The sequence below is a fragment of the Rhinatrema bivittatum genome, chromosome 1, assembly GCF_901001135.1.
Source record: "Rhinatrema bivittatum chromosome 1, aRhiBiv1.1, whole genome shotgun sequence".
NCBI lineage: Eukaryota > Metazoa > Chordata > Amphibia > Gymnophiona > Rhinatrematidae > Rhinatrema > Rhinatrema bivittatum.
The window spans coordinates 359,846,707-359,860,470 of NC_042615.1; the positions used below are offsets into that span (position 1 = coordinate 359,846,707).

Consider the following 13,764-nt stretch of genomic DNA (forward strand, 5'->3'; position numbering starts at 1 on the left):
AGGGTTATTCAGGAATACAAAAAAAACCTCAGTTGTATCACTCTTTCTAGGTGCAGCTTGGCTTTACCGTGCCATAATCCAGTCCACGTTTTAGGTACACAGTAAGTCTTCACTTGTCCTTCAACAATACACACATTATATAATACTTCAGCATCTAGGCACAGATACAAAAACTCACAGGTCTTCACAGCTTGGCCTCAGCTTTCTAATTGCTGGGAACACAGATGCTCCTCAAGTTCCTTCTTAAAGCCCTGAGGAACCAATCAAGTTCCTCAGGGGCAGGAGCACTGGCTCTGTACAAAGACTATTTGAGCCTGCATTTAGCTAAGCCAACCCATTGCTCTAAATGCAAAACACCCTGGTTCAAAGTCAGCCAGAGCACATTTTGCTCTGACCCATACAGGTACCCTAGCCCTGACACACACACACGCACCCTAGCCCTGCCAGGTTGCAGGCCCAAATATAAATCTCCTTCGCATACAAATCACCTATGGATGCTGCTCTACATCTATGATCACACATGCATTAGTTACCAGTTGATTCAACTATTGAAATGTATCATATCAGGGTCTTCTCCAGACAATTAGTAAATATCTGCCGTTACTGCAAAATACTGCTCAAGACCACTAACTGGTTGGGGGGGGGGGGGGGAGGGGAGTAAAATAAAAGATCATGCAACTCCAATTCTAACGGAGTAATGCTGGCTGCCAACAGATTTTAAACTGAAATTTAAAATCCTTTCCATAATTTTTAAATGCTTGCATTAAGGTACTCCATTCTATTTGGTGGACCAGAAGCAACACTATGTACCAGACAGAAATATGAGATCCTCACAGCAGGAGGTTGCCAATGGCAAGGAGCAACTACTGCGTACCCCGGTGGTGATACTCCTTACCTTCTCTTTGTCTCAACATGGCCCCCTGCATCGTGCTCCATCCTCTGGACCTGACTGAAGGCTAGCCAGCTGCTCCTCAGCCTTTATTGGCCCAGCAGCTGGGACTTCCTGTGGCATCCATTGATGACATCAGCACCTCCCTGTCATATAAAGAAGCTCAGTGCAACAGATCAGTGCCTCAGCCACAGGTCCTTTGGGGATTCTTCTGTCAAGGTTTTTTGTCATCTCTCTTGATCCTGTCTCCTGTTCCTGCTCATCTATTTGCCTGCTTGCCAGCTCCTGCCTCCACTCTAGTTCTTGCCATTTACCCACCTGCTCCTCACCCATCCTGGTTCCTGCTTGACCTCCTTTTCCTTCACCTTTGGACTAACTTCTTGCTACTGACCCAAGCTGGCCCTTGAAGTTGCATCGATTTCTGCCTACCCTGACTTCAGCTTCTCTTCTCATCTCTGCCTGAACTCTGCCAGCCCTGATCTTAGTCTGCCTTCTGTCTCTGCACGGACTCTGGCTGCCCTGACCGTCGCCTGCAAGCTTAATCATGCTCGGCGTCATTTATGTAAATCAGAACGTGCCTGGCGAAAGCATCTCAAACACAGAGTCTTTTGAAATCTTTAAGAAACTACTATTTGAATACAAAAATTTAATTTGTCAAATAAAGAAGACTTACTACTCATAGCAGATTCATGCAATCGGTTTCAATTCCAAAGCCCTATTTAATATTGCTAAAAAACTAACCAACGAACTGACCACCTCTAAAAATAAATAAATTGGCCTTTCCTGTTCAATTAGCTGTGATGAGTTTAGATGCTATCTGAACACCAAAATCTCAGATTTGGTAACCGCTTTCCAAGCGGTGCCTTTTTGGCACACATACTCCTCACGTTTATCGGAACCTATATGGTCAGCCTTCAATAACACATTTGTGAATGAGATTTCCACTATTAGTGCAAAGATTAATCCTTCATTTTGTCCTCTAATTACCTACAGTATGACCAATTAAAAAGTCTCTAGAGATGTAATCTCCTGCTCTTATCGCCAAAGTGAATTTTTCACTTTCAGAAGAAACTGTCCTCACTGTATTAAAAAAAAAAAATCTTCTGTAAGACCCCTTTTGAAGACGCCTGGGTTGGATTCCCTCAATTCTACTAATTACAGGCCAATTTCTTCTTTATCTTTTACATCTAAGCAATTGTCTGATTTCATAGAAGAATATCACATTATTGATCTATACCACTTTGGTTTTAGGAAACTCTTTATTAAATACTGAAATTCTCATGGTTTCTTTACTTGGCAACTTAAGGAGAGGTTTAGATTGCGGTTCTAGCTATGTTTTAGTAATGCTAGACATCTTGTCCATATCGACACCATAGATCATAACATTCTGCTCTTCCATTTAAGGGAATGTGGTATCGCTGGGCATGTATTATCCTGGTTTACATCATACCTGTCTGAACGATCTTTACAAATAAGAATAGGAGGCAAGAGCTCTGCTTGAATTACCAACCCTACTGGCGTATCCCAAGGCTCTGATCTTTCTTTTCTATATTTAACAATTACCCTGTGCCCATTTGTAAGATCTTAGCAAGTTTATGTGTAGGTTACAGAATTTTTGCTGATGACATCCATTTTTTTGTCGAAATACTCCCCACATAGTCCAATACAGTCAACTTAACTGGAATCTGCCTGTCAGCCATTAAACAATGGCTCAATTACAAAACATTGGCCTTAAATATTTCCGAAACTTAATTTATGATAATTCAACATTTGAAAAATGATTCCATCCCTGTTCAGTAATTTTGGACAACCATAGGTTTCCCATTCTCTTGCATGCCAAGAGCCTTGAGGTATGGTCAGATACTAAAATATCTTTCCATCATCACAATAGAATGATAATAAGAAAAAAATTTTTTCAAGCACTGGGTCTTTTGTTGCCTAAAGAATTTACTGGAAACTGATAACTTTAAACTGGTGGTACAGGCATCCATGTTACCTAAGCTAGGCAATTGCAATGCCATTTATGTAGGATTGCCAGCCTTATCACTGAGACCACTACAGATGCTTTTGAACGCTACAGCTTGTCTATTCAGTGGGGAAAATACCACATTGACCGCATTACACCGATGCTATTCCAGCTTCATTGGCTGCCTGTCCAGTTTTGGGTTCAAAGTTATACTTATAACTCACAAACTGCTCAGTACTAGTTCTTTCCCATGGATACATTTTTTGCTACGAATTTACCAACCAACACTAATCCTTCAATCTCAGCAAAGAGGACTCCTTGAGATATCCTCAACGAAAGCAGCATGATTGTCCATGACAAGAGACTGTGCCTTCTCTGTGGCTGCACCTTACATCTGGAATACAATACCTGAAGCTTTAAGACTTATGGAATGCACAAAATCCTCTAAAGTACCTCTAAACTCTTTTTTGCTGGAACTAGCTTTTACTTGATTTTGTGTGTTTAGAATACTTTCGAGCTTGCAGAAAATTTTATTACGATCTTGGCAATGACTGTTTTTGCCTTAAATTGTAACTTGCCTTATTTTTGTTTAAGTTTGCCTTAAGTTTGAATCTTTTGTACTAATTATGTATGTTATTATATATCACTTAAGGCCTAGGCACAAGTGATTAATAAATTTTAATAAATACAAATAAAATAAAAAAGCTGCCACCTGTTGGGGCCTAGTCCTTGCCCACGTGAACTAGGCTGCGCCAATTCGCCAATCTGCCAGCTGGCCACCACCAGGAGATGTGCCTAACTGCTTTGCTCCAGTATTTTGGATCATATTGAAAAGAAATTAGCTTTCCATAAGCAAATCAAGGCATGATTGTTTGGAAAGGCTTGTGGTGGGAATTATCCTGATTTTACTTCCTTTGGGTAGGAACTAGCCTTTGAAGCTGTAATTATTGGAGCATCGTGAGATTAGGACGATTATTAGGAGGTCTTATGACTGTATTGCCAGAAAAAACATGGATATAATTAAGTGGATAGATTTTATGGAAGGGGGAAGGGTTGGCTGCAGATAGGTTGGGGAGGTATACTTGGTAGATATATGTCAAAATTGTATGTAAACAATTATACTCTTTTATACTGTTTTGGGATCTCAGAAAAACCAGGAAATCAAATCAAACAAATAAAAATACACACCAGATGAGAGTGATCTTGGAATCCTAGAGTAGAGCAACTTTCCAGAAGGGCAAACTCCTGTGTGTGTGTGCGCATGTGCAGGTATGCGCTGATCTACTGAACCCGGTACCTGAGTCGGAAATTTATGGAACCCCATGCCCCAAGGAAAACCTGTATTTTAGCAGCCTAGAGAATATTTCCAGACTATCACATTCATCTTCAAATCATGGCTTTGATAGGGAGAAAGATCCAAAACTGGATCCTGCAATAACTAGCAATTTAATATAGATAGCGCATAGTTATAGCGTTGATGAAGTGGGCATGGCAGCAGAAATGGAATTCAAAAAGCTAGGAATTGTGTAAATCACATGCCAGCAAAAGGGTAAATGTTAGCCTCCTGATCGTCTGGATCTATTATCTCTAGGAGGCTTCTGTTTTTCCCCAGTTACTGATCAGATTTAAAGAAAATGAGCTGATGCGGAGAAAGAGAGGGAGGTGAGTAAACTCACTTCTGCCATACGATATAAGGACACAGGATGTGAAGGGTGGGGAATCATTAAAAGGAAAGGTAGGACAGGAGGGCCGAATGATGAAGGTATTATTTAAATGGGAATATTTGGATAAGGAAAGAGTACAGTTTTAGGGGAGAGTGGGGGGATGGAAATTTTGGAGGGAAATGTGGTGAGAGTGGAGGGGCAAGGAGGTTGGAAAGCCTGTGATAGGTCTTATGCATGGGGATGTTATTTTGGGTTTTTGCGTTGGGGGAGGTCTGTGTTGAACTTGTTTGTCCTTTTATGTTATGCTATTGCTTTTATTGATAATGCACACTGCTTTGTCTAGAAGTTGTAATTTATAAAAGTCGGGGGTCACTGGATTCTCTCTAGTTTTCCACATGACCAATGTATGGCTGAATCAAAACCTTAAAAAAAAAAAAGATTCGAAGGAGCTCAGAGCCAGGAGAACCCTTCAAAGTCATTATATGTTTAGTGGTTTTTTCAATTCATTTTTGCCTTCCCAGTACCTGGAATTGGAAAGAATCGCTCTGTGACTGGGAGCCCGAGTGTCTATACCATACGACGCCTTCGTCGATGTCTTGCTGGGTAAACGAAGTGGTTCGCGTGGCCATTCTTCCATCAGGCAGGAGCCGCGACCCGTCAGCTGGACCATCTGCTGGCATTGGAACTAGAAGAACTAATTCACCTGGGATGACAACATTAATAAATTACTTACATACACTGGCAGCACTGCGTTACAGAAATCACAGCTCTGACTCAAAGATCTCATCACTGAAGCTTCAGTAAAGAGTAGCAAAACGACTTGTTCAAGGTTATATTGACAATGGAAAAAGTCATCAGCTATCCAATGGGGGATGATGGTTTTTTGGGGGTTTTTTTTTAATATGAGTGGAACATTTTGCTGCTAGGCGCAGACAGCCATCTGCCATCTGTCGATCCTAAATATCATTCCTCACTTTCCAGATGTTTTCCTTATACTCTATGAGGGTAGATAAGGGCTGTAAAAGGTCCACCGGCTCAGCTCAATTTCCTTTCTGCTGCACTTCCAAAGACCCTGGGGCTTGATCTCCAGTTTGACCTTCACTATCCTGCAGCCAAGGATACTGCTCTTGTTGAGTACCTCATTTTACCAATGATTTTCTTAAAGGCGCCGCAGATATGAACACTTCAAAACAAAGGCTGTTTTGCCAAGAAAAAAAAAAAAAAAAAAAATATATATATATATATATAAGACTTCATAGACAGTTTTCATGATTTTGGACATTTTTAATCAGGACTAATTCACCATTTTTCTCAGCTAGTTATGAATAAAACCACTATATGCATACCTAGTAAAAATAACAGCAGCAACTGAACAGGCCTAACCACTTCTGACACATCCCCAACACTGGACTTCTTAAAATGAATATTTGAGGATGCCATCAAAAATCGTTTTTATTGCTCTATCACGTAGCATTGCTAGAGGAGACCTGCCTCCACACTTAACGCTGTACCACAGCCGCTAGCCACATCCCACTTTGGAATGGAACCCGGCCATAGCACGGTGCTGAAACAGCAGGGGCACTATAGGTCTGAACCATGTAACGTGCCAAGGCGACATGTGAAAGGCTGCACAACACGAATCCTGCACCATGCCTACCTCTGGCAATTAATTTTGAAACCTCACTTTCATAAGTACTGACAATAAAAGTAGTGACAATAAAAAAAACATATACATATAAGTACACTTTAGTACTTGTACAGAAACAAAACAGAAGTTACCAAATCTAGGATGGCCGCTTGTTATTGTGTAGAAGATCTCAGAATCACTGGCGCCAAAGGCCCTGGCCCGTAAGAGCCTGTTGGTGATCTGTAGCATCCCTCCCTCTGGGACCCACACCAAGGAGTTGGAAACAAGTTGAGGGCCTCCATCAGCCTGTGAGAAGAAAAAGCAGCCCAGCACTGGGTGTCACAAGAGCAGGGTTTCATATACAGGTCCAGATGTACTCAAGGGTTTTTCCCATTTTCGGTCCATGGGAAAATTGCTTTGTACATAGGCCTCACAGACAGTCACAGAATGTTGTGTTTTCTCTTTGTATATGTTCATTGACCCATATTTTTTTCCTCACCTAGGCTTTGAGGGGGCTCCTAGAAAGCCCCTTGTCCAATTATTTTACAGAAACAGTGTGTCTTTCTAGCCACGGGGAGCACAGCTGGTGAGACCTCCTAGCTAAAGACACTGGTAGTACATTTGCACTTCTTACTCCCGCTCAACCCTCTTTCTTTTGCCAGCCTTGTGACTTGAAAGCTTTCTTTGAAAAAAATGACAACTTCTTATTAAGCCGCACAGAAAGGGAGAACATGAAAACTGCTGGTTTTGCGGGAGAAATGTTTACCGAAACCTGTCCTCCAGATCCCATTGGTGTAACCAGAGCTGATATTCTCACCTCCCCTCAATTACATGACCACCTGGAATATAAAAATGGTGGGATCAATATTCAAGCATATCTAGCTAAGAAAGTTAACCGAATTAGACTTATCCGGCTATCTTACAAGGGATATTCAGCAGCACAGTTCTGTTGTTGAATATCCCTGAATAAATCACTATTTAGCCAGATAAGTCTTATCTGGTTAACTTTAGACCTGCTATTGAAGCAGGTCTAACTTATTTGGTTAACATAAGCGGATAAGTTTCAATATCGCTACTTATCTAGCTAAGTAGCTCCTTCCTGTTCTGTCCATATCCTGCCCACCATTTATTTGGTTAACTACTTAGCTGGATAAGTAAACGTGACCAGATATTCAGCTACTACTACTTAGCCGGATAAACTAAGGTTATGGATTGAGGTGAAGGGAGTGCTGTGGAGATCATCTTAACCCTCCAGTGCCTGGAAAATGAGAACCAAAGGAAGTTTGCTGGCTTGTTTTTATTCTCATCCTGGAAAACAGTCAGAGAATGTCGGATGTTTCTATTCTGTGGGAATTACATGAAAAGCTTTTTTTTTCTTGGTAAAATCTTTAGTGTTCTACTCTAGTAGAAAATGAGTCCTTAGTCAACAGTTTTTCAATATTCAAGCGGTTGCTGTTATCATGGCTCCACAAACCATGCTTTGCATCAGGGGTTATGGACATGAGTCCAAAACGCACATCCAATTGCATGGTATTGCATTGGCCCAATAGTCTGAGTTATTACACTTTTTCTTGGGAGGAGAGAAAATATTTTGGGTTACTGCTGGGTGCTGTGTTACAACAGATTTGCAGTTTACTTTCGATTTCCATACAATGTCTTAAATATTCGCTATAGGGGGGAGCGTCGTTTAAAAGGAATGGCAGAGTGAAGTGTTTCCTGAGTTCTAGGTGAAATCTCTAATACCCGCAACATTAGAAATAGAAGCAAGAGATTATTTCCCATTGGGAGTAGAATTTGAGAAGAAGGGAAAAATTGCCAATAGGTCATCCCTCCTTGTTAATGTTTGAACTGGGTGAAAAGAATGAAAAAGCAATAGGAGGTCCTCCACATCGGCAAGTAGGTGCTGTTAATCCAGCTAAACATCTCGAAGAAAAATTTGGGTGAAATTCTCCCAAACATGTGCCATTCTCTTGAAAATAACGTGCTCTAATATTATCATTCTAAGATTATTGTGTAGTTTTCTGCTTGTATAAAAAAGTATTGGGGAGAAGTAAACTATTGGGGTATATTATTTAGTGTGTTTGTGCTTTTAATAGTCAGTAAGGCAGCTAATAAACAGAAGTTAGAGAGGCTTCTAGGAAAAGTAAAAAGTAATGGAATAGGTAGCAATGTCCTTTCATGGATTACAAACTGGCTAAAAGACAGGAAACAGAGAGCAGGATTAAATGGACAATGTTCTCAGTGGAAGGGAGTGGGCAGTGGAGTGCTTCAGGGATCTGTATTGGGACCATACTTTTCAATATATTTATAAATGATCCGGAAAGGAATATGATGAGTGAGGTAATCAAATTTGTTGATGATATAAAATTATTCAGAGTAGTTAAATCATAAGTGGATTGTGAAAAATTACAGGAAGATCTTGTGAGACTGGAAAATTGGGCATCCAAATGGCAGATGAAATTTAATGTGGATAAGTGCAAGGTGATGCATATAGGGAAAAATAACCCATGCTATAGTTACACAATGTTAGGTTCCATATTAGGTGCTACAACCCAAGAAAGAGATCTAGGCTTCATAGTGGATAACACATTGAAATTGTCGGTTCAGTGTGCTGTGGCAATAAAAAGAAGCTCAGCGAAGCCATTGGCATCTCCTCCTTTCTGCCCAAAGCACAACAGAAAGAGGCCCAGGGAGCCTTTGGCATTTCCTCCTTCCCACCCGCGGCAACAATAGAAAGAAGCTATATATCTCCTCCCTCCTGTGGTACAATATAAAGAGGCCCACGGGATATGGAATGTCAGCATATCTTCCACTCATCTGGGATGCGGGACAGGGGTTGCGGGATGAGATGGGGATGGGATGCGGGATGTCAGCATCTCCCCACCCATCTGCAGTGCAAAAGCAAGAAACCTAACCAGGACTTCAACATCTTTGGCTGCTGAAACAGAGGCCTGGAGTGAGTGTATGTGTGTGTATGTGAGAGAGGGAGAAAGCCAGTGAGTGTGAAAGAGCCTGTGTGTGTGAGAGCAAAGAAGCCAGTGAGCATGAGAGAATGTGTGTGTGTGTGTGAGGGTGGGTGAGATAGAGCCTGTGAGGGTAAGAGAGCCAATGTGTGAGGGAGAGGGCGAGATAGTCAATGAGTGAGAAAGCCTGTATGTGAGAGAGCAAGCCATTGATTGTGAGAGAGCCTGGTTGTATGTGTGAGGGTGACAAAGCCAGTGAGTGAGAGAACCTATGTGAGTGAGGGGGAGAGAGTATGTGTGTGAGGGAGGGTGAGAAAGCCAGTGAAAATGGGAGAGTGCGTGTGTATGAATTAGGGAGGGTGAGAGAGCCCATGTGTGTGTGTGTGAGGGGAAGAGAGCCAGTGTATATGTGTGCAAGGGGGAGAGAGCCAATGAGTGTGAGAGCCTGCATGTATATGACAGGGAGAGAGCCTGTGTGTGTATGTGTATAAGGATGGGAAAGATAGCTGGTGAGACAGCCTGTGTGTGTCTGAGTAAGGGAGGGACAGACAGAGGACCTGTGAGGATGAGAGCCTGTGTGTGTGAGAGAGAGAGAGAGAGAGAGAGAAAGGAAGAATGAGCCAGCGAGGGTGAGAGAGGCTGTGTATGTGTATGTGAGAGAAAGCCAGTGAATACAAGAGCCTGTGTGTATGAGAGCCTGTGTGTTTGAGGGAGAGCCAGTGAATGTCAGAGCATGTGTGTGTGTGTGGGGGGGGGGGGGGGAGGCAGTGAGAGTCAGTGAAGGAAAGAAAGCCTGTGTATGTGTGTGAAGGAGAGAGAAAGCTGATGAGAGAGTCTGTGTGTGTCTGTTTAAGGGAGGGAGGGAGGACTAGTGAGGGTGATAGCCTGTGTGTATGTGAGAGAGGGAGAGCCAGTGAGTGAGAGCCTGTGTGTGTGTGTGTGAAGAAGAGAGAAAATGAGAGCCAGTGATTGAGAGAGCTTGTGTGTGTGGGGAGAGAGAGAGTTGTGGTGTGTGTCTTTGATGGAGGGAAAGAAAGTGAGCCAGTGATAAGAGAGATCCTGTGCATGTATTTGAGAGTGGGATGGAGGGAGAGAGAGCCTGTGAGTGAGTTAGCCAGTGAGTGTGAGAAAGCCTGTGTGTTTATGTTTGTGAGAAAGAATGAAAGTGTGTGTGGGTATTAGGGAGTTGATGTACATGAGGGAGAGAGAGAAGATAAAGTGTGTACCTTTACTCTTCCCCACTAATGCATGACAATCTCAGGGTGAATGGAAATAAAAAAATTCCCAGGTATGGTGAGCGGGGGATTATTTTTTGTCACTCTGTTTTAATAAGTGGCTTTATTTGATGTGTCTGCTGTTTGCAATATTTTCTTAGTTTGGTAAATTAAAAAAAAATTATATAAGTTATTCATTATAGGATGTTATTCTAGTCATCAAAAGTTTTGAAATATTCTCTCTTATTAGTATGGTGTCACTATTATGATTTATATTTCTTGGTTTTATTGTTTGATGTTTTGTGAGGAATGTTGATGATGTTTCTGTTTTTCCATTCTTGCTTTATACTGACAGTTTGTTTTGCTGCAGTTTCCCATTTATGTTTTGTCTATGTGTTTCTGTTTATACATTATAGCCTCTTTATTCTGTATTTGGTGAGGATCTATTTGTGTTCTGCATGTGTGGCTTAAGTAAGATATTCTTTTGGCATGTAATTTCTATGCAGGGATTTATAGCAGCCTGCCTTGGTCTGTTTTCTTAATATGAGGTATATTGATGTTTTAGGGCCAGGTGTAATTATTTGCAATGTTGTCTTTTCTTAGGTGGTGTTGTTACTGTTTGAGTGCTGGCAGTTAGTGCTGTTTTGGTATGGGAGATTTACTATATTTTAATTATAATTCAGTTTACTCATAGCTTTCTGGTGGCCAAGCTCACATAGAAAGCACTTTACAATAGGCCTGATATCATATAGGTTCCAAGTATTTTTTTTTGCACAGTTTTCTGGCTGGCACTACAGCAGTGCATATAAATATAATATACATGTTGTGATATTTTTAACTCTTCCATATAAAATATGTTACAATAACTGCATAATTTTTAATTATGTGTTTGTGTGTGGGGGAGGGAGAATTGCACAATGCTGTAAACATTGCCTAGGGCACCTAATACCCTTGCAGCAGTTCTGGGATGGTAGTGGAGGGTAAAGGGGTGCGATATCTAATAAAAAAGTCAAGATTTCCTAATGGTGGGACGGCAGTTCTTAAGTAAGTACAGTTTTCCTGACTGTTCTAATGGATCGTTATTGATATCTTTATATTTGGGATCATTTGGTGCACAGTTTTCTAGTAATAAGGCAAGTAATAAAAAGTTGTCATGTTGAAGGACATATAGGAAACACTCCGCAAGCCCAAGTGTTCAGATTTTTCATAGTTGAAAGTTGGCAACCCTACGCAGAGTCCAGACTCAGCAATAGAGGAAAAGGACATAGATAAGAGCAGAGAGGCTTGGGAAGACCAGGTATATGAGGAAATGGAAAGAGAGGTGCTGCACAGGAAATGCATCCTTAGTATAGAGTACAAGCAGTTTGAATTTTATGCAGAAGCAGATGGGGAGCCAAGGTAGCAACTTGAGAAGAGGGGTTACATGACTGTAACAACTGTACTTCAAAAAATACTCCAGCAAAAGACATTTTAAGAATAAACTAGGGAACAAACAGTGAAAGCAAAATTATGGATGGTTTACCTAATCCTAATAAGATCAACGTGCTGCCAACCAGTAGCGTGCCACAAAATTACTTGGGAGTAAACTGGCCTGCTACAAGATCAACGTAGAACCAACCATACCGCAGTAGTAAAGCATGAGGCTACTGGGTGATGATGACCACAGTCATGCACTGCCTGCGAGCAATACCACGCAACATCAAAGCACAACCTCACAGCAGAAAACTGCTCCCTGCTCACAGAGATTGTGAGAGTTATTGGTACAGGTAGAAAGCAAGGATTGGAAAGAAAAAAAACCTGGTATTTTAAGAGCCTTTCGAGGGACAAAATGCAGTTAACAGAAAAAAAGAAAAGATTATCAAGTGACTGAGCTTTAATTAAATGCAAGGCCAAGGTTTAAGAGGAACAGTGGTGCTGACCGGTTTCTGAAAGCAGCAATGAAGGGTTCCCTTCATAAGAAATTCAAGTCATCTCATGCCAGTGTTCCCGGCAGGCTTTGATGCAGTAATCCATGTAATAAACAAAAACCTGGTCAGTGAAATGTCCTTTCTTCCTACCTAATCTTTTAACTTTATAAAAATGACACTAGGTGGTTTCGCCAACCTTGGATAAGACTTTCCTTGAAAGTCAGCATTAGGTCCTACTGCACTGTAAATGATTTCAGCTTTGTTCAAGCTCCATCAAGTCCACATTGCAAGTTTAAGCTTTCGAGGGCCTGAAATCCAAAAGCTTCATTACTCTGCGGATCTATGGGAGTCTGGTGGACGTCTGTTCCCATCTTCAGATCGACAGGCTTACAATGATGGCTGAATGGCACCTGGTAAACCCATGCAGGCCTGGAGTGGTGGAAGTTCACAACAGCTCAGCTACCGAATTAGATGCACACTAGACACCAAAGGAACTAAAAAAAGGCTGAAAAAGAAAAGAAATAGGGGTCTAGTGCTACAGTAGCAATTGAACACTAAAAATTCAGCCATACTAAGCTTCTCTGCTGGGGAGACAGACACCACAGGCTCATAGATGGCAGAGATGAGCTTTTCAGCTCTGCCAGAACAATCAAATCCTATTGTGTTTCCTGTTGTGCAGCAGACGTGTCATCACTTCAGCAAATCTCCTTGCAAAATTCAGTAACTTCTCACCACCTGCAGATTCTTAGTCGCTGCCATTACTTACAATGCACTCTGTTAATCCAGCAAGTCCTAGCTCCAGGGCAGCAAAGGGTTAAAACCACTCCCAAGTGTTGCACTCCTGATCCCAGTCTAGACTCCCAGGCAGAAAGAAGCTGGCAAGAGCTCTTCCCACCCCTTCCCAACTTTCCCTGTCTCCATTTTTAAGCAGCTGCAGGTAGATCACAAGCCCACTGTGCCAGCCATGGCTCCCATGGGCCCAGAAATGAATCATTAAAACAAGCCACCCTGTAAAGAAACTTTTTCATCTCGAGCTATTAATCTCAGAAATGAATTTCAAGCATTGCTATACTGGGATATAAATTATCTTCTATACAGATTATTTTGGTATTTCTTTATGTTTTTTTTCCTGGGTGAGTGTACTGTTTTCAAAGCAGCAGTACTAATTCAAATCTTGTATCAGCTTGCCTGTGTCGTGATTTCATTGTCTCCTTCTTAATCTTAGGTATCGATTCCTTCCTACAATTTTTTTTTTTTATGCCTCATGGGGCAAGTTTCAAAGGGATTTCCGTGGGTGAGCGAGAGCTTACCTTTCCTAAAACAAACAAACAAAAACAAAACCCTTTGAAAACTGCTCCTCTCTACCATCTGAGGAAAAGGGGGTGACATGGGAGGCATGGTACGGGCAGCCCTGGTAAAATATTTCATTACCTCCCTAGCTTCTGCATCCGCAAACTGTGTCAGGGAAAGATTTTCCGCGGTTCTGGTCCTCTGCGGGGCATTTCCCCAACGATCCTTGCTGGCAGATCTGCCA

At 41.7% G+C, this 13,764-nt stretch overlaps 1 protein-coding gene across 2 annotated transcripts in view; it reads right to left on the minus strand.

Annotated features, from left to right (window-relative positions):
• FRAS1 (Fraser extracellular matrix complex subunit 1) overlaps positions 1 to 13,764 on the minus strand; it is an 868,026-nt gene that overhangs the window by 330,784 nt on the left and 523,478 nt on the right. For both annotated transcript variants that reach the window (XM_029600388.1, XM_029600395.1), the window contains exons 30-31: positions 6,299 to 6,452; positions 5,044 to 5,222 (exon numbers count right to left, since the gene is read on the minus strand). In XM_029600388.1, coding sequence (XP_029456248.1) covers positions 5,044 to 5,222; positions 6,299 to 6,452 — 333 coding nt within the window. The remainder of the gene's footprint in view (positions 1 to 5,043; positions 5,223 to 6,298; positions 6,453 to 13,764) is intronic.